The sequence below is a fragment of the Tiliqua scincoides genome, chromosome 5, assembly GCF_035046505.1.
Source record: "Tiliqua scincoides isolate rTilSci1 chromosome 5, rTilSci1.hap2, whole genome shotgun sequence".
NCBI lineage: Eukaryota > Metazoa > Chordata > Lepidosauria > Squamata > Scincidae > Tiliqua > Tiliqua scincoides.
This window is the reverse complement of record NC_089825.1, coordinates 50,516,950-50,538,140: the sequence shown is the minus strand read 5'-3', so window position 1 is coordinate 50,538,140 and position 21,191 is coordinate 50,516,950. Positions and strand designations below refer to the sequence as shown.

General features: G+C 42.7%; 1 protein-coding gene across 3 annotated transcripts in view; it reads left to right on the top strand.

Moving 5' to 3' along the window:
• TOPBP1 (DNA topoisomerase II binding protein 1) overlaps window positions 1-20,090 on the top strand; it is a 43,703-nt gene extending 23,613 nt beyond the window's left edge. For 2 of the 3 annotated variants that reach the window (XM_066628134.1, XM_066628131.1), the window contains exons 15-28: window positions 2,286-2,459; window positions 3,063-3,172; window positions 4,304-4,427; window positions 5,037-5,180; window positions 5,912-6,008; window positions 6,176-6,368; window positions 7,397-7,620; window positions 9,210-9,370; window positions 10,561-10,675; window positions 11,057-11,220; window positions 12,188-12,328; window positions 18,118-18,207; window positions 19,236-19,397; window positions 19,873-20,090. In XM_066628134.1, the coding sequence (XP_066484231.1) occupies window positions 2,286-2,459; window positions 3,063-3,172; window positions 4,304-4,427; window positions 5,037-5,180; window positions 5,912-6,008; window positions 6,176-6,368; window positions 7,397-7,620; window positions 9,210-9,370; window positions 10,561-10,675; window positions 11,057-11,220; window positions 12,188-12,328; window positions 18,118-18,207; window positions 19,236-19,397; window positions 19,873-20,016 (2,043 nt within the window). In that variant the 3' untranslated portion in view covers window positions 20,017-20,090. The remainder of the gene's footprint in view (window positions 1-2,285; window positions 2,460-3,062; window positions 3,173-4,303; window positions 4,428-5,036; window positions 5,181-5,911; window positions 6,009-6,175; window positions 6,369-7,396; window positions 7,621-9,209; window positions 9,371-10,560; window positions 10,676-11,056; window positions 11,221-12,187; window positions 12,329-18,117; window positions 18,208-19,235; window positions 19,398-19,872) is intronic. The other variant, XM_066628132.1, reaches the window with a different exon arrangement.
• The last annotated feature ends 1,101 nt before the right edge of the window (window positions 20,091-21,191 follow it).

The following is a 21,191-nucleotide window of genomic DNA, read 5'->3' as shown; positions in this document are numbered from 1 at the left end:
TAGAATTCTTTGAAAAGGTCAACAGGCATGTGGATGCGGGAGAACCCGTGGACATTATATATCTGGACTTTCAGAAGGCGTTTGACACGGTCCCTCACCAAAGGCTACTGAAAAAACTCCACAATCAGGGAATTAGAGGACAGGTCCTCTCGTGGATTGAGAACTGGTTGGAGGCCAGGAAGCAGAGAGTGGGTGTCAATGGGCAATTTTCACAATGGAGAGAGGTGAAAAGCGGTGTGCCCCAAGGATCTGTCCTGGGACCGGTGCTTTTCAACCTCTTCATAAATGACCTGTAGACAGGGTTGAGCAGTGAAGTGGCTAAGTTTGCAGACGACACCAAACTTTTCCGAGTGGTAAAGACCAGAAGTGATTGTGAGGAGCTCCAGAAGGATCTCTCCAGACTGGCAGAATGGGTAGCAAAATGGCAGATGCGCTTCAATGTCAGTAAGTGTAAAGTCATGCACATTGGGGCAAAAAATCAAAACTTTAGATATAGGCTGATGGGTTCTGAGCTGTCTGTGACAGATCAGGAGAGAGATCTTGGGGTGGTGGTGGACAGGTCGATGAAAGTGTCGACCCAATGTGCGGCGGCAGTGAAGAAGGCCAATTCTATGCTTGGGATCATTAGGAAGGGTATTGAGAACAAAACGGTTAGTATTATAATGCCGTTGTACAAATCTATGGTAAGGCCACACCTGGAGTATTGTGTCCAGTTCTGGTCGCCGCATCTCAAAAAAGACATAGTGGAAATGGAAAAGGTGCAAAAGAGAGCGACTAAGATGATTACGGGGCTGGGGAACCTTCCTTATGAGGAAAGGCTACGGCGTTTGGGCCTCTTCAGCCTAGAGAAGAGACGCTTGAGGGGGGACATGATTGAGACATACAAAATTATGCAGGGGATGGACAGAGTGGATAGGGAGATGCTCTTTACACTCTCACATAATACCAGAACCAGGGGACATCCACTAAAATTGAGTGTTGGGCGGGTTAGGACAGACAAAAGAAAATATTTCTTTACTCAGCGCGTGGTCGGTCTGTGGAACTCCTTGCCACAGGATGTGGTGCTGGTGTCTAGCCTAGACACCTTTAAAAGGGGATTGGAAGAGTTTCTGGAGGAAAAATCCATTATGGGGTACAAGCCATGATGTGTATGCTCAACCTCCTGATTTTAGGAATGGGTTAAGTCAGAATGCCAGATGTAGGGGAGAGCACCAGGATGAGGTCTATCTGGTGTGCTCCCTGGGGCATTTGGTGGGCCGCTGTGAGATACAGGAAGCTGGACTAGATGGCCCTATGGCCTGATCCAGTGGGGCTGTTCTTATGTTCTTATGTTCTTATGGTACCCTAAAAAAAATACATAAGTATATGGAATGACCCCTCCTGGTATTACAGCTGTTGTTCATTAGGGTTAGGTAGGCTAGTAGGAGATAAAGCTCACTTACATGGCATGGAGAGGAGCTACTGTTCATAAAATAAATCAGTCATTTGGTTGGCTTTGGTTCTATATTTGTCCCTTTCCAAACCAAATTTTGAAGGGAAAAAAATGAGATTTGTAGAAATACCATTAAAACCTCTGAAAATGTTCCAATAATTCAGTGTTTGCATCAATGATGACAATGGACAGTGGACCCGACACGGATGCTCAGGATCCAGTGAAGCAGAGCTCCACCGCCTCCCCCTCCCCCCACTCCATCCCAGAACTCCTTTTCCCTGCCTCCCCCCCACGCCCCCACATACCTCTCCACTAGTGCTAGGGCCTCACAGGCATGCTTTATGGCATGTTTGAGACAGTGCAGGCTGGTGCAACAACAGTGCAACTCTGAGGAAAGGGAACAAATGTTCTCTTGACCTGGAGGAGGTCTCCATGACTGTTCCCCTACTGCAGGATGCAGTGTACACCTCATTGGCATGGCTGCATCAGTGCTGGAAGATTGGATAGGATTTGACCCTAAGAGGGTAAGTGGCTCGATTTCCCCTAGAATTTTAGTTTGTCATGATCAAGACTAAGCCCATCTCTTAGCCAAGAAAAACTGTAGGTTTCATTCTGTACCTAAATAAAAATGCTGCTGTATTTATTTAAAGTTTTGGTGAGTCAGCATTGTCACATTGTGGGACTTTATCCCACAGGAAATGTGGTAAAACTTTCTCGTATTGTTTTCTGTAGTGTTTGGTTTGCACTTTATGCTTTGGAGCAAGTTTATCTCAACACTAATCTTCATGTTTGGAAAGAAAATTTAGGTGACCCATTTTGTTACAAACATAAATACCTCTTTAATTGGTTTCAGGATGCTCTGGCAGCTTTGGAAACTCCAGGAGGTCCTAACCAGCGAAGCAGAATACAGAGTACTCCTCTTTCAGAAATAATTGGCAGGAACTTAAAAATGGCTTTGGCAAACAGCACTCGTGAAACAGCTGCTCTCACTGCTAGTCCTCAGTTAAAGGCTGCACCTCAACAAGTGGTAGGTTTAGGTTTTCCTTTATATTGTTGGACTTGATCAGGAAAGTGGGAGCATAAATTGGTTGAACTTCTGAATGCCTCTTATTTGTACAAGAGCAATATTTAATTCTAGATGTATAGGTGTTGTATTAGATGTATTAGTGTTCACGATGTATTTTGAAACTTATATGGCTCAGAGGGTTGAGGAAGAAATGTGGTATATTGTTTATCATCTGGAAAAGGTGAAACTACATACTTAGGGTCCAGTCCACAGGTACTTGCAGGCAGCCATGGACTGGACCCACATTTGTTGAATAGATAGATGATCCATGTTGCCCAGTTTAGCAGTGACTAAAAATGGGTAGTGGGAAGGGATAACTGGGATTCAACCCCTTTCCTTATTCCTGAAACAAGTCTGTTGTAGTTGGGTGCTACCAAATGTCTCTTTAGGCTGTCTTTATCTATTGGTACTATTGAATAATTCTAATGCAAATGGCTTTATATGAGTTTCCCTTGTTTTTCTTTAATTAAATTACATTTACATGTAAGGATAGTCTCACAAATAAGTGACTCCACCTTTGAAAATCTATAAAACATTATTCTTTCTGTTTAACTATCTTAACAGGAGGAAGAGCCAAAACCCCTAGCAGAAGTTGTCATCTGTGTGAGTAAGAAGCTTAGTAAAAAACAGGGTGAATTGAATGCCATTGCTGCTTCCCTTGGAGCAGATTACAGGTATGTGCAATTAAGAAAATTCTTCACCAGTATGACTTGGACTTGCCTAACTCTTAAAACAATTTCTTTGTGTGTTAATGCTGTCATTTTCCCCTGAAAGTAATTTTCTCTGTGCTAATTATCTTCACTAGTTATGCAAAATTAGGCTGAAAATCCCAGAGATGTGGAGTTCTCCCTAAAAAGATAGTGTTGAGGAAGACACAGAGCTCCGTGTGCACCAGGTTCCAGGCATACTCCTTGGTATCTCCAGTTAAAGAATCTCTGACTTTCTTATCTAGGCTCCTGTATGGGATCAACATCTCTGATTGCTGAATCATTTGGATATAGTGGCCTTGTTTGAATTGTTTGACCTTCTTTCCCAAATGACCAGTAAACAACAAACAATGCCCATCCACTTTCCCAGAGCAGGAATGTCGAGGGGCTCAGGTGGCCTTCTTCTGCCTGATGGCAGCAACTCCCATCCCAGTTTAACTCCAGGCCAGACAGGCCAGAGGATTCTGACTACTACTGACTGCTAGATGCTGAATTTCTGCCGTCCCATCCCCCCCAATCTTCCACCACATCCAAAAAAAATGGGATTAGATAAGACTTCAGTCTGAGAGTCTGGGGAATCAGTGTCTATCAGAGCAGATATGCAGTGCTAGATATGCCAGAAGTCTGACTTTGTATAAAGCTGTTCAAATGTTCATGCCTCTGCAGTCTTTAAAATGACATTCTGTCTGTCTTATTGTTTTTTCCTACTTTCTTTACACTGGTTTCATTAACTGTAATTGTTGTTGAATGCAAACCATCAATAGCCATAGTCCCTAGAAATGGCTATTTGAGCTTGAACTAATCGTTATTCAAGTTTATATTCCTGACCATAGAATGTGCAGTTAATCACAGTTATTGAGTTTGCTTGCCATATTTGCCATAGGAAAAATAGAAACATCTGGGGGCTTTGCATGGGTATGTAACTTTCTGCATGAGAAAGTGGTGAATGTGGTCATAGGGCTGTTGTAGTTGGGTAGATAGTAGGACTTTTAGATGTTGGGCATGCTTAACCAGTATTCTGATAACCACAAGTCACGTTGGTGTTTTTTTTCCCCAATGAATGGCACTTATTTAATATGGAACTGATTTTTTTTCTAGGTGGTGCTTTGATGAAACTGTAACTCATTTCATCTACCAAGGAAAACAAAATGATACAAATCGGGAATACAGATCTGCTAAAGAAAGGGGTGTTCGCGTTGTTTCGGAGCACTGGCTTTTGGATGTATGGAGATACAACTTTGCTTTTTCTAATACTAGGATAGGGAAAGTATAATATGGATTGACTGGCTTGTCATTAAAAAAGAAAAAGGTGAAACTGGGTGGACATGCGTGTGTGTATCTCAGTATTGATAGTTAAGGCATGCTACTCTAGTTGCAAGCTTCTTTAATATCAAGTTTACATCATTTTAATTGAAGTGCTACATGCATTACTTTTCTCTTTCATATATGTTAGAAATTTAGTTTGGCAATATTTGTACACTTAGCAAGACTAAGTGTCCACACTGTGAGGCTCATGGTATTTTGTATTTTGTGATGCTTGCCCTCTTTATCTCTGCCAGCAGAGGACAATGTGTCACATAGCTGACTGGCAGCCCACTCCTATGCATGTCTACTCAGAAGTAAGTCCCATTGATTTCAGTTGGAATTATTCTCAGGAAAGTGTCATTATTCCTAAAAGTGGCAAAGGACTCTTTTGTTATACCAGCAAAGTACACTTTTCTTTCTGTCCAGTGGATTAATATGCATTCCATCCCCCCTTTTTGTCTCTTCAAAAATCTACTTGCTCACTAGGTTTTCATCTTTAATCCTTCTATTTCTTAATATTTTCTAGAGTGCACAAGAATATAAACGACTTCCTGAATCTCTTTATCCTCATACATACAATCCTAAAATGAGTTTGAATATTAGTGGTGTACAAAATGACAAAAGCTCAAGTAGGCTTGACTCAGCTGGGCAAACTGGAAAGGAAGACGAGGTATAGTAGATGTAATTGTTTTGTTCTGTTTTGATCTCTTATGGTTGTCTTAACCCATTTTTGCCTGGCCCACAGATGTACACATTTGGTCCCTGTTGCATTTATGCAATGTTGGGCAGAAAATTAATCTGGATGAATTAATAAGCAAACAGTTTATGGTTTAATAAGCCTTGTCAGCCTGCATGGGAGGCAACTGGGGGCCGTAAGTGAGACCAGACCAAGAAAGATCCATCTGAAATGTTGTGTGGTTCTTGTAAGAAAGAACCTTTCTATGATTGTAAAAATCCCCTCGAGGGATTTAGAAACGCCTGCCTATGTAAACCGCCTTGAATAAAGTCAGAGGAGTAATCCGATGACCAGAGAGGTGCTATATAAATACCCTATTATTATTATTATTATTATTATTATTATTATTATTATTATTATTATTATTATTATTATTATTATTATTAGTTTCATGTAGATTTTGTTCTGAAATCTAATAAATCATGACATTTTCGTTTATATAATGCTTAGTTTTTACAAGTTACTGAAAGTAAAAAGAACAGTGTGGTTAACATGCAGTATAAAAACCTGAACAAACTCCTTAAACCTCTTCTTATTGGAAGCCTAGATACAGATTTGGTACTGTGTGTTTGTATGAGTGAATTTTTTTTCAGTTAATAATACCTAGTCTCTGCTGTGCTAATTGTTTCTGAGATGTGCAAGACCTAATCTCCTAACCATTTCAGAGTATTCCATTGGATGACAATGACATGGAAGATATTACTATTGATCAAATAAATGAGGCGGTTACTACAGAAAAAGAGGAAAATGCATCAAAAGGAGGTAATTTTTTGTGATAGTATGGCTTCACACATCAGTATTCCATAATTTTCAATAATGAAGCTTATGGAATACAGAAGGGGTGTGTTTACAGACCTTGACTTTAACTGTGTGCCATTTGATAGATTGCATTAAAATTATCATTTTTGTTGTTTCTTCTTGAACTCAAGTTTTAACGCAGGCACTAGAAATGAGGGAGAACTTTCAAAAGCAGCTACAAGAAATCATGACTGCAACATCACTGGCAAAATTGCAAAGACAAAGAAGCTCGCTATCTCGAAATGGTGGTGACAATTCTCCAACAACTCCAGATGGTCATCGTTCTGTGCGCAATGGCCGTAGTAGAGTTTTGGAAGCTCTGAGGTACTAACAAACTGGCATGTGAATGCACAGTAAATGTCTGGGCATCAGTCCTAAGAAGCTACCCACATGCAGCTGGGGTTGTCTTTTTTATATTTCTACTGTAGCTGCTTGCATGAATAACTGTAAAGTGACACTGTCCAGCCATGTGGATGTCAGCAGTAGAAAGTAGACACTGAGTTATACCCTTCCCTGTTGCAGCCTCTTATGCCCCCTAAAAAGCCCCTCTTGAGGTTTAGACAGGAGTAGCCCTTTTGTCAGTTGTCTCTTGGGAACAAAGGCTGCCGGAAGAGGGGTGAAATAGCCCCAAATTGGATGGAGGCAACTTCTACAGCTAGGAGCTCCAGTTGTGCAAGGTGCCTCCACCTGTTTTTTAGCAGTCCCCCGTACCTCCAGTAAGTAGGGGCTGGAGAAGGGACATCTACATCTGCCTCTAGAATTGCAAGTGTGGTGTTTGTGCACTGTGTATGAACTTTATGACAGGTTATCTATTCTGTGAGCCTGATGTAGTGCTAAGAACCTGTTCAGGCTGTTCCAGTACAGGTGCTCCTTCAACATGGTGACTGGAGCTATTCTGTAGTATTGCTGATTACATTTGGGGAAGAAATAGTAAGCACTGCAGTCTTGGCTGCACCTGTTCCTTATATTGAACACCAAATAGTGGTCTATTCTTTGAATCTACCCCTCTAAACTTGTTGCACACCCTTCTTTCCCTCTTCTCATACAATAACATATTTATTTGAGATTTGTTATGGAGCAAACCCATTCCAAAGTCCAACGGGAGGCCAGTATTTCACTATAAATTTTACTATTTTGCCTGAGTTGCAGAATTGGTTGCAGAAACTATGTAGATTTTTTTAAGTATTCTGTTGCTTCCTTTACATTTGAAGTGTTGTCATTTCTAGGTATACTAATCAGTGACCACAATCCAGTATAGTTTTAACCTCACTGATGGATTGTGATGAATTTATTTCCATTTCTGACAGTACAGCAGTATTGTGCACGTCTTCATTATTTATTTTGTTCCTCAGGCAGGCCCGTCATGTTGTGCTTGATGTCAACACAGAACCATCCCAGAATGAGCAGATTATTTGGGATGACCCTACTGCAAGAGAAGAGAGAGCAAGGCTTGCCAGTAACCTGCAGTGGCCCAATAGTCCCTCACAATATTCTGAACAAATGCAAAGTAATGCAGTGAACACAGGTGACCCCTTGCTTAAGAAATCCTTGACTGATGCAGAAATTGCTGAAATAGGTAAGAGGATACAACAGACTTGGATTGGACTGCAGTCTTTGATCTTAGGTTAGCATTATAGTATAAGGAAGGAATCAATACCAGTTGTGTGTTGCCTTTACCATTTTTAATTTGACAGGTTGGTGAATGTCTCAGCACTTCCCTTAACTGAAGGTAGGTTTAGATGTGGTATGTTTGTGTCAGAGCTGACTGTATATGTGACTTCTAAGGCTCAGTCTAGACCAGCAATTGATTGTGTGGCAAACATTTTGTTTCATTCCACTTTATATGATAGGTAGGCAATTACACATTTGAATGCTCTCCTGTTTAAAATATAGAAACTGACTGACTGCTGTGTGTTATATGAGGCTAGACTAAAACCCTTCCCTGACATCTAATTTCCTTTATCCATAAAGATTGTTATAATGTGGCACTCAATCATGTGACTCCACACTTGTTCCTGGTACTGTCCAGGAACAATGTTGCTACAAGATTTGTATAAAGGAGCGGTTCTTAAACTTTTTAGTCTCCAGAGCCCTTGCACACCTAAGAGGAATCTTGGGAAGCCTTTCTAGCACATGCGCAGAATCTTGGGGAGCCCCAGAGTGCTGGTGCAAACTGGGCAGTAGGCAAATAGTGACCACTTATGGTGTGTTCATGCAGCCCCTGAAAGGGGTCTCAGTATTGATATAGACAAAGCCTACAGTCAAGCCATTATGCAGATTTGGTGCTACAGAGAATATAATATATCCACTTGCTTGATTGTTGATAGGAGTTGGCCAAATTGGGCACTCTCTGTGACCAAGGGCCCATGCACATTGGAGAACCCATTTCACCAGGCTGCCCCCAGAACCCTCAATACCCTGGGTGTCAGGGATAGCACCCAACACACCATCAGCAGATGGATGGGGAGGGTGCCATTGGAGCCCCAATGCAGATTTTTGCCCCAGGGCTCCCTACAACCTGATACCATCAAATTAGCGAATGATGGCTTGGTGGTTTTGCTAATTATATGTTTACTTTGTGTCATAAATCTGATGATTTAATTTAGAAAGACTTCCCTTGCTTGTTTTGTTCATATATTTTCAGTATACTTGAAATCCATTTCTCATGCCAGATTATTTTGTTAGGATGTGTATTAGGGAGTTGAGAAATTTTGATTTTAAGGGTCTATGAGACTCAATAGGTGGATATGAGAGAATACTTTAAGTAAGTATTACTTAAATAATACTTAAGGGTGTAAAGTGGATTTTGATTAAACAAAAATTCACATTATCAAATTCTGGATAAAATATTTTATATTGTACATGTTTATAACATCAGAAGCACTGAAAAAAACATACAAATTGAGTTTATATTGAATCTGCTATTTGGTAAACAAAGCATAAGCTACAAAATTGATCATCTTACTTAAAGGAAGTTTCATTCAAACCAATAGCATTACTTCTGATTAAACATGTTGGGTGTATGACTTGAAGAACTGTCCCTGCTGAAGGTTCAAACTCAAATACTGCATGCATTTTTTCACATTTTATTTGAAGAACTGTACAGTTTTTAATCTTTGCTTTCAGTTGTACAGAATGATGCAGTAGTGATTCTCTGCTTTATAGATGGTGTTGACCCCATGGAAGCGGATGTAGCTGAGGTCCAAAGGCTTCCAGTCTGTAAAAATCCAGAGACCTCTACAAAAGAAGATCATCCAATTCTGACACCACTAGCTCCCGCTATTGCTTTTCCACTGGCAAATCCTCCTGTGGCTCCACAACCCAATGTAGGACATACAGTAGCACACTGAAAATATAGTACTGTTTGCATTGAAAACATATTTTTCAGCACGTTATGTTTCAACTGCCATTTGAAGCTATCAGGAATTACAGATAATAGATTAGAGCAGACAGCAAACATTTTTTGTTTTAGTAGCATATTGGCAATTACTTTAAGGGCACAATCCTAACCCGGTCTACTCAGAAGTAAGTCCTATTTTGTTCAATGGGGCTTACTCTCAGGAAAGTGTGGTTAGGATTGCAACCGGGCAGCCCAATCTTGAGCTGCCCGAGATGCCCAGGCTTGGCAGCACTGAGAATGGCTGCCGCTGGATCCTGTGCGCCCCGGGCTACTGCGGGAGGCACCTCGGGAGAAGGGGACTTTCATTCCCTTCTCCTGGGTAAGGTAAGCAGCCCCGCAATGGGGCTACTCACTTTAGGTAAAGGCGCTTGTGTGGGGCGCGGAGCCCTCCACAAACGCCTTGGATCCTGCGTAGCAGAGCTCCGTAGATTAGCCTCTCTCCCTCCCTCTCTTCACCCCCCCGCTGGCCTCCCCCCTCCCCAGAACATCTCCTCCCCGCCCCTGCCCCTGCTTACTGTGCCATGGCTCAGTGGTCCAGGAGACCGCCAAGTCGCAGAGGCTGGGTGACCGCGCTGCGCTAGCCCAGCACCGGCTGTCGCTGGGCTACCATGGGCGGGAGCCCTGCTCGGTGGCACGAAGCCATGCCACTGAGCACAGGATTGGGCTCTAAGTCCTTCGTGTAGTCTAATTTGTCCTACCAGTTAGAGATCAGTGGAAAGTTTGAAGTAATATAGGAAATACCTGTGGTTCATTTAGTTAAAATAATTGAATTAGGGAGTTCAGGACTTAGTTTTACTAAATTTGCTTACCTATTTGCACGTCTGTCAGGGTCAACAATTAAAATCTAATCTTGTGTAATATTCTGGTTTTATGCCATTACATTAACTGGCCCTCTGTATTTTATTTCATAAATATGGCCTTTACCTCTGGCACAGTATTTGTCTAATACTGAGATATTTTTATAATAAAATTTGACCAAACCTTTTCTTCAGTGGCTTATCAAATATAGTCTCAAAATGTATTATATAGTTAATCTATGTTTGGAATGATAGACTAGATACGAGTTTCATCCTTTTGCCTGTTTTTTTCTCGCTTCTCCCAATGTTTGTTTTTCAGGTCACTAAAACAGACCAAAAACTTGATGATGTACCAGAAAAACAGTACAGATTCCAGCTGTCTTCCCTTAATCCCCAGGAACGAATTGATTATTACCATCTGATTGAAGAGCTTGGTAAGAACTGCTGGAGTCCTATGACTCCAAACATGTTAAACTCTTAAGTGTAGCATGCATTTATTATTTATATCCTGTCTTCCTGCCTGGTTATAGGCCTCCAAAGTGGTTGTCAATGGGAGAAAATTGGCATACAATAAACTTTTTTTTTAATGGCAATGGTGACTGATGAAGGCTTGGTGGAGATTGATGAGGTAAAATTCCTGCTCCTTAGGCCTCAGATGTTACTGTTACTGTTCCAGCTGCTGCTATTTAAAGATTTCATGGTGACCATAAGAGAGAATAATTCCCCCTACCCACTCAGTGTAATAGCCTTTATCTTCTATGTTTGCCATTCTTATGAAATTGCCTTTTGTAAGTAACCATAATTTTTTATATAAGGTGGGGTGGTGCTTGAGAAGCAGTGCTTTGACCCTAGCTGTACACACACTGTTGTGGGACACCCTCTTCGCAACGAGAAATTCTTGGCTTCAATGGCAGCTGGAAAGTGGGTACTTCATCGTTCCTACCTGGAGGCCTGTAGAAATGCACGACACTTTGTAAAGGTATTTAATACTATTAAGGCAATTTTAGTATTTCTCTCTTATAATGTGAGCATTGTTTGTAATTTACGTTCCTAAGGTCCCGTAGTATGCCTGGATGATAGACCACCTGGTAACCCTATATACACCAGCTTGAGGTCCTGAAGTCAGCTTTCAGTTACTTATTTCCCATGGAACCCTTGGAAAAATTTAATGAAATAAGTAACTGAAAGCTGACTTCAGGAAAATTCCTTGATGCATTTATTTAGGTAGCCCATGAACTTGTAGCATCTAATAGCATGTTTTATCTTTAAAAATAAGTACCTCAGAAGACACCTAAACTACATAAAGAATACAGTTACTTTTAGGAATGAGTCATAAGTATTAAAACTATTGATTCAATTTTCTGTTCAGGAGAATATCTAAACTTTTGAAACCAAGATATATTTGCTTTTTGTATGAATTATGACTAGGTGGTTTTCTTGTGTGCTTGTTTTTTGAAATTTCCTGTTAAGCTTGGCAGGATTACTATGAATGAGCCCAATCTTATCCTCCTTGCTGGTGCAGCTATATCTAGTGGGGGGGGGAGGGGGTGGTGCGGGAGACTTTGGAAGGGAAGGAGAATATAAATCCCTTCGCCCCTCCATAAAGCCTCCCTCCCTGCAATGGGTCTCCTTGAACCTATGCCAGCAAAATCCCTGGTGCAAATCTGAGGAAAGTGGCTAGAGAGGCTGCTGCTGGAGGGGATAGGATCCAGCGCACATTATCGCAGCCAGATCCACCCCCTCCAACAGCCTCTCTGCCCACGATCCTTTCCCCTCTCTGCCCTCCCCTGCCATTTTATCTGCCTTGGTGGGTCCTTTTTAATTCAGCATGTGCTTGGGCAGCATGCTTTACAGCCATTATTTGGTAATCACCACCAGCGGAATCCATATTCTGCTGGAGGTGAGATCCAATAGGATTGGGCCATAAGAGACTATCTTTACTCTAGGAGGAAGATTATGAATGGGGAAGCAATTCCATACTCAGTGTATTGCCTGAAATCAGTGAAATCCAAAGGAAATTGGCAGTTGCAGCAGTGAGATGGAGGAAAGCAATACAGAAGAAGCGGGAGGAAACTGGATTTACTGAGGTACTTGCATGTTGCATGTTAGGTACTTTGGATTTACCCAAGGAGAAGTTGGTGTCCGAAGTAGTTCTCAGTGAATAGGTCTTTATTTTAGAAATACATGTATTGGCCATAATACAAGAGATACCTGATAAAAAATATTATAAACAGCAACTTTATTCTAGTTAAATTACTTCTGTAAGGTTTTCACTGTTTGTAATAAAATGAGTTAAGTAACTAATACTGTTGGACAAAGCATGCAATCATTTTTAGTGTGAAAGACATATGTAGCATTACTGTGTATGTAGTATTTATCAGTCTGTGGTAAAGAACTTATCTTCCTCAGGTGTCGCAAACTTGATCCTCAAGCCATGTTTCAGAGGCTGAAGAATGTCAAGCTTGTTTGCAAGTTCCCTTATCCACTTCCTAAGTTTTACTAAATAGTTTGTGTGATATCCAAACCAGCACACTTTGGTCACTGTTTTGTCTCCAAATCATAATTTGAAACATGATTATAGAGAAGACTTGCCATGATTTGGAGTCTGTGCTAACCAGAGCTAGTCAATTTAGACATTACTGCAAATGATAAAGAAAACCAGGAAGTGGAGAAGGGAACCTGTGTGGTAAAGAAAGGCAAGTTTGGAGGCAACCTCCAGAAACTCCAAACTGTTTTGGAGGATTGGGTTCAAGATGTCTGAAGTAGGCAAGAATCTTTGGTTTAGGCTTGGACGACAAGTGTTTGAACCAAAGTCATGTTCTTGTGTGCTCTGTATACAACCTGTAAGTACAGATTGCTACCAGGGCAGCCAAAACAACTTTGAACCCATCAAAGAACTCTGGTAGATGCACATTTTGTGCATATGCATCTTTGGATTGCACTGGAGGACTGCATTTGATTTTATTCATCAAAATTCACATTGAGAGTAATGATTCTAGAGTTAAATCTTGGAACAATTCCAAATGAAAAATAGTAAGTGCTTGTAGAAGTGATAAGTTGCCATGAGTGTGGGTTTTTTTGCTGTATTTCCCTGGTGGAGGCGGGGGCATTCCTAACCAATGGGATTGTCCCTCACTGCTGCTGGAGGCAGGGCCAATGAAAAGGTGGGCGGAGCTCCACAAGCACAGGGATCCAGTCCCCAGACCGTCCCTGCCTCCTTGGAGTTTGGTCATCTCTTTTGGAGCTCCTCCTCAGCAATTTCAAAGCGAAGAGAAAATGGTTCTCTTTAGCTGTCTCAACTCTCCTCCTCAGCAAGTCGAGTTCCGGAGAGAAAGGGGTGTCTTTGCCTGACAGATGCGGCTGAGGCCCAGCTCTCTTCACCGCAGAAACATTAACTGCTGCTTTTTTTCATCATTTCTCCCGCTGTGAGGGAAATTGCTGCTTGGGCTGGCAAGCGCCTGGTCTGCGCCTCTCTGAGGTGGCAGAAGGTTTGGGGGTCAGTGGCAGACCCCTGGATCGACCCGGCGCTATCGCAGTGTTCGGGGGCAATTAGGCAGGACTCTCCATGAGCGCCCAGAGCCTGCCCAACACTCACAAGCATCAGGTCTGCTATTATCTCAGTGGGTGCCATTTTTTACCTCAGCAGTTGGGGCTGACAGTACCTGGTCTGCGCCTCTCTGAGGTGGCGGCAGGTTTGAGGAACAGAGGTGGACCCATCAATCAAGGCACTGTTGCAGTGTCAGGGGCAGTTGGGCAGGACTCTCCATCAGCGTGCCCAGAGCCTGCCCAACGCTCACAAGCACCGGCTCTGTTTTTTACCTCAGCGGGTGCCATTTTGTATCTCGGCAGGCAACATTTTCCTCACATGCAGTGAGTAACCCAGTAAGGAGTTTGTTTTCCTGCTCTTTTTGCCCATGCTCTGTTTTTCCCTCATAAACAGTCCAGTGAACAGCCAGATCGTTATTCTTTGGCTGTTCAGTGTGGTAATATATATTTATATATATAGCCTAGAGGTGCTAATAAGCATAAGGGGTCAAGCAGTGGTGCTGCTGTCACCCCTGTTCCTCCTGTCCTGGGTGCTGTGGCTCAATTGATTGATGGCAAGCTAGCCTCGCAGGGTCTGCTCACTCTCCCTAAACAACTGGAAGACCAAGGTTGGAAAAGGAAAAGCTGCTTCAGGTGCTGAGGAACCCTGTCCCTTCCAGCTCTTCCTCACAATGTTCAGGTCAATCTCAGAGTTGCCCATTCCTCAGTAAAGGACCAAAAAAGGAAAAAAATGGTGAGACTGTGGAGAGTGCGGAAGCTCACATCAATGGAAAAAACCTCTTTCCAGAGGGAGTTTTTCCCCCAGGATATTCGATAAGGTTATTAAGCCATTGAGCCTTAAAGCCTCAGAATGAGAGCCAGTGCTGCAACTCTAACTTTTCTCCAGAAAGTCTCTTTCCTCAGGGTCCACTGAGGCCAGCAGAGATGCCTTTTTCCAGAACCCATCCTAAAATGATGGAGATGCAGTGGTCGTCCTTACTGCACGGCTAGTGAGACACCAAGCTCATGAGTACGTTTTACTTTCTTCCTAAGGGAATCTTAGATAAACTCAAGGTACCATCAGTGAATGGATGCACCTGTTGCAGCACTGTCTTCTCAGGCCATGATCCTTTCAGATGGGGAACATGGCCCTTGTGTCCCCTGCAACAAATGCATTGAGGTGTAGCTGAAGAGAGCTTTCTAGACTATTTCGTTTGCTCTCAGAGCCTCAGCAGCCAGTTTGTTTTTCTCCAGAGTCACCAGTTTCTGGGAGGAGGAACAACACCTCATCCAAACCAATCAAGGCACTTTGGAAAAGGTATCCTTGCCAGCTGCTTTCTCAGCAGACTATTTGTTCTAGAGCTACCACCTCCAGTGTGGTGGCCATAAGAAATTTGTGGCTGTGCAATCTCAAAGTAGGTTACTGGGGACTCTATTCTCCAGATCTAAGTTATTTGGCAAGCATTAGACCTTGTTCTCATTGAAACAAGGACAAGAACAGAGCACTTCCCACAGTGTCCAAGACAGGGAAGACTAAAGCCAACCAGAGCTTTTGCCCCTTTCATCTTGAAAGAAGGAACAGAGAGCCGTCCAAATTCAACCCCAAGTGGCACAAATCTGGGAACTTCCACAGAAAGTTCCAGCATTCCCATTCTTCCAAGGCAGGGAATGAAGCTAGAGACAGGTTGGCATGATGACATGCACAGGGTTTTCTCACCCAAGGTGCAGGCTAGGCTTCAGGATTATGTGCAAACCTGGTACAACACAATATTGGACGCATGGTTCCTGGAGACATGTCTCCAAAGACTATTCCTTGGAATTTGTAAGGAAACCAAGGGACAGGTTCTGGCAGATCTCAGAATCAAGGGATGCAAATAAACATGCAGCTATCCTAGCAGCCATATACCATCTACCTCATATTGGGGCAATAGAGGCAGTTTTCTCTGCTGAGAGAGGTAGCAGGGTTTACTTGGTGCTCTTTCCAGTACTGAAGCGGAATGGAGAGAGGCATGGAATCCTAGATCTAAGGTGGTTGAACTGTTTTTATAAAATCACAGAAGGTATCAGGTCTCCTACAAATCCTCCCACTTTCAGTACCGTGCCTTTCCTTTTGGGTTAGTGACCTCCCCAAGGGGGTTCACAAAAGTTTAGTGGTACTATTGGCGCATCTCAGGCAGAGGGGACTGTTTCTTTTCCCTCACCTGGATGACTTTTAAATAAAGGTGTTGTCCAGGGAGCAAGCAGAGCTCAACACGCACCAGATGGTGCTCTGCCTGCAAACTCATGGTTTTGTGATAATCCAGTCAAACAGTTCACTGGTTCCCATCCAGATACTGGAACACCTGGGAGTATTTTTCAGTACCCACATTTTCCATGCCTTTTTGCCAACAGAGAGATAACAGAGGGTCACAGACACAGTCCTCCAGATTCTCAGTCAAGTAGGCAGATATCATGATGCTGGTCCACCTGCTAGGAATGTTGGTTCTGTCACCAGCTGATCAACTAGACCCAATTCCACACCAGAACTCTTCAGGAGTGTCTCTGGTCCCACTCAAGAAGATAGAGAAGAGATGCCACTTCCACACTCTGATTCCACCACCCCTGAAGAGGGATTTGCAGTGGTGGGTGTACAATGGACAGTTGTCCAAGGGGTGAGCCTTCAGGACTGGCAACAAGTAATCCTGACCACAGATGCCAGCATATTTGGTTGGAGGGCCCAACTAAATGGCAGAGTGATTCAGGGTCATTATTCCTCTCAGGAGATGTCTCAAAGCATCAGTCTCCTGGAGCTGAGATCTATCTGTCTTGCTCTGTTTTCAGCTTAAACTTCATTTCTGCCATTGTCATGTTCTAGTAAGAACAGACAGCATCCACAAAACCCCCCCACAAAAAACCTAGCAGGAGAGAAGAACATAGAGGCAGACTGCCTACGCAGATGGAGCCTCTCGGAAACAGAGTGCAGGTTGCATCCAGAAACTAAGGACCAGATTCGGGCACCCATAGTAGGTAGTTTGCTACTTGTAATAGTTTGCTACTGCGGAAAACTTGCAACTTAACATATTCTACTCCAGGGTAAGAGACAAGGGAGTGGAAGTGGTGGATACACCTTAACCTCAGGGACTCCTAAGTTGTTCTGGTGTCACAAAAGTGGCCAGGTTGGTACCCAAACTTAATACAATTAAGATAGGAACCTTGGGAGATTCCAGTCTGGCCAGATCTACTCTTACAAGGCCCTTTACAATACCCACAACCACACAGATTTCCATCCATCCTGACTTATGTGTATTCCACACACCGTGGTGCTTAGGATTAACTCATTTTTCTTACCCAAAATTAATTCAATTTTTCATTGACCGCAAGAACTAGTTTTACCATCATTTTGTCCCAGTCCTAAACATATAAGGAAAAAGGCTTGGCACACACTACGTGTCAGAAGAGTCCTAAGCTTCTATACAGAACCTACTTGCGCATTCTGGAAGACGGATGCTTTATCTGTAACTTACCATGGGCGAGAAGGTTTCCCTGGTAACTCTAGCTATGTGGCTTAGAGTTCGCATCCTGATTTCTTTAAGCACTACAAGGTACATCTATCAACCTCGGCAGAGGCTTCCTTCAGGAAGAAAGTTCTCCAGAGGGTACTGAAGGTGTGCGAGTGAGTGATCTACCTGCCTCCCCCCCAGGGATACTGCTCTGGTAGATCCCATTGGTGAGGAATGCCCCCACCTCCACCAGGGAAAACAGGAATTTGCCTTACCTGGGTAAGTCTTGTTCCTGGTGGAGGCAGGGGGCATTCCGCCCACCACACTTCAGGGGATCACTCCCTCTACTGCATAAACATAGATGCAAGGTGGTATTTAGGGTTTCCTATGACCTATTTCCCTTGTTCAAACCCCTCTGTTTCTGGGGTATTAAACCTATTTATGTGCAAAGCAGTTTTCCAAACAGAGTACAATTGTGATGCAAGTTTACAACCAGTCACAGTAGTGCGTATGAGGATCCTGTCATATCTCGGCAAGTAGTGTCTGGGGACTGGATCCCTGTGCTTGTGGAGCTCCGCCCACCTTTTTGTTGGCCCTGCCTCCAGCAGCAGCGAGGGACAATCCCATTGGTTAGGAATGCCCCCTGCCTCCCCCAGGAACAAGACTTACCCAGGTAAGGCAAATTCCTTTTTTCTCTGCAATGGATGGGGTGGATAAACATATTTCAGAGCAGAGAAAGATCATGTATTCAAGCAGTGTGCCGTGAATGATCCTCGGTGTGCTGATAGATGAAAATGTTGAAAATCAATGAATTAGAGAATTAAATTTTTGCAGCGCTTTTTTTTTTTTTTTTAATATATCTCTTTTTGTAGGGGGCATTTAGTGGCTGGAAAGTTATTTTGAATGTAGACCCAGCCAAGGAAGCAGGCTTCAAACGTCTTCTGGAGTCAGGAGGAGCAAAGGTGCGTGTGTGGTTGATTAGTCTATTTTAAGTGGTTCAGGTATTCACAAGTAGGGTTTGTACTGCATCTGTTTGCCTAAGAGTAGTGTCTTGTGACTAACTTTTAGACTACGTTGGATTTTTACAAATCCAGGAGTTGCTCTTATCACCAGAAGTATTTAACCCAGGAATGCAATCCATTTCCATTAAACCTATTCAAAAGGGTGTTTTTCACCCTGTTGGATTCAGTTATAAAATTTTGTACTAGCCATTATTGCTGAAAGCCCACTTATGAAAAAGAATGTGGGAGAAAATAGTACTCCTACTTGTGATAGTATTATGCAAAAAGCAAGCAGGTGGTTCAGTCACAGTGCAAGCTTCCTTAGAACTTGGGTCTGAAGCATGCGTGTGGGAAAAATATTTTAATTTCTCTTAATTAAACAAAAAGCATGCTTTCATTTCCTGTCAGTGTATAATTCAGGCATAGCTAGCCAAAGCCACTTCTATCACCCATACTTGTGCCATCAGTCTGCATTCTCCATTTCAGCCATTGGCTGTTTAAGGTTAGATGACAAAGACAATCTGGTGTACAGCCTTTAGTATGGTTGACTGCATGATGAGGCAGAGAACCACCACCATAGCACTAATAAGTGAAATACAATGCAATGCTAATGACACCTGGCTGCCTGGAGCACCTTCCTGTATTCTGGAAGCTTGGAGGGAAGATGGAAAAATATGTGTAGCTGGGGAGAGGGGAAGAGAAGTCCAAGGGCAACAGAGCTGGATATGTAAAGGGGAAAATTGGTAGGGGCTCCGCCAGACAGAGCCTTGAGCAGCCACACCTAGCAGTGCACTTAATTTCTCTAGCCCAGTGCTAAAGGGAACTACTTATCTCACCTGAAGCCTTCAGATCCATTCTGGACCCATTACTGTGGTATGTTCAGGAAATGAACTATGAGGCAGTCTGGTATGCTTTTGCAAGGCTGTTTGCAGGACAAATGCAGGACAGTGCATTTAAGTAAACAGGAATCTTTGTGTTTCAATCTACAGGTGTTTCCTAGTCATTCTCTTCCTCCTTTTAGAGAAGTCACTCACCTTTTTGCTGATTTTAATAAACTAAAACCAGAGGATATGAAAGTCAATGTAGGAGAGGCTGCTGCTGAAGGAGTGAACTGTCTGAAGCCAGAATATATTGCTGAGTACCTTATCCAGGTTTGCATAGTAATAGCAGCCTATGATTTCTGTTGCACTTTTGAGAAAGTCTTAAATCTAAAATTTCTATTGCTCTTCATCCCTTAATCAGGCAGCAGCTCTGGCAGCGGCCAGGATTGCAGGCAAGGTTGTATAGTAGCAAAGGATTGGAAGGGGAAGTAGAGAAAATGAAAAGCAAATGCCAGAAAAAGAGCTCAAGGGTTGGGAGTGTTACCAGAAGGAAAAATAAACCAGAAGAAATTGGTGTTACAATTTTGTTATGGTGAGACCTGCAATTTCTAAACTGGGTGCTGCAGCAAACCCACAAGGCACTGTGAGATAGTTTACATTTATATGGGAAACATAGTAATGGAACTGTAGTTGAGCTGTGAAGGGAGTTTGGGAACCTGAGCTAGACAATATAAATGTGGAAATCTTGATGTTAAACTCATGTCTTTTGCAGAAAGATTGTAAATTGATTGGTTTTTTTTTTAAGCAGCCACCACCTCCCATGGAACACTATCACTTGCCAGAACCTGCTGCTTATCTCCAGCACAGCAAGGCTCATGGAAATGTGATATCTCAGAAGCGGAAAGCTCCTGAAGAAACAAGCATAGCAAAACGACCCAGGAAGTATTGAGACTGCTGCTTCTTCAAACATGCGTTTTCAATTTCTATTTATACTTTTCTTTCAACATAAAAGGATTAAATGTGTTTTGTATTGTTTGTGTTCCCATTTTCCTTTGGCTGCTGTAAAGCCAGACTACCTTAGTTTTTACTTGAGGCTCATTATCTTCTGTGAATATTTTTAGGGAGAGGTATATATTGATCTTCCCAGCAATGGCAGCAGGGTCCTTTCTGGAGGTAGTGCAGACACTTTTCCCCAGATGATCAGTGCTGTAGCAATAGCTTAGAGGGCAAGGGTAGAAATCTCATCCACCTTGCATAATAGGGTGTGTTCTTGTTCTACTCCTTTGAAAAGTTCCTCTCTATCCTTGGGGAAGATGGCTTCTCAAACTTACATTCACCACAAAGAACTTATACTGTAGGAAAAACCCTTCTAGCACTGTTGAAAATATCCTTTCCAACTTCTAGTCTGAATTTGAGAAAAATGTGTTTGCCCCCGTTTAAGTCTACTTGTGGCAAAGGCTAGAGGTTAATGTTCTGGCATGAGACTGAATCTAATAAATCCCCCTAAAAGGACCTTTAGGCTTTTGAAGCAAAAAAGCACATGGCTGTGTGAGTTGCAATCAAGCCTGCACACTCAGTGGCAGCAGGGAAAATAAAATTAGCAACTACTCCTGCAACAAGGTACAGAAACCTCTGGAATGCATGCCTCCAGTAGCGTACAGAAGAATCCCCCCATCCCAGGATATCTACTACACCTCCTATTCAAAGTATGCATAATGATTTATTATACATTGATAAATTAAAGATCAATAAGTCACCGGGCCCAGATGGCATCCACCCAAGAGTTATTAAGGAATTAAAGAATGAAGTTGCTGATCTCTTGACTAAAACATGCAACTTGTCCCTCAAAACGGCCACAGTGCCAGAGGATTGGAGGATAGCAAATGTCACACCTATCTTTAAAAAGGGAAAGAGGGGGGACTCCGGAAACTATGGGCCAGTCAGCCTAACATCTATATCAGGTAAGATGGTGGAATGCCTTATCAAAGACAGAATTTCAAAACATAGACAAACAAGTCTTGCTGAGGGAGAATCAGCATGGCTTCTGTAAGGGTAAGTCTTGCCTCACAAACCTTTTAGAAAAAGGTCAACAGGCATGTGGATGTGGGAGAACCCGTGGACATT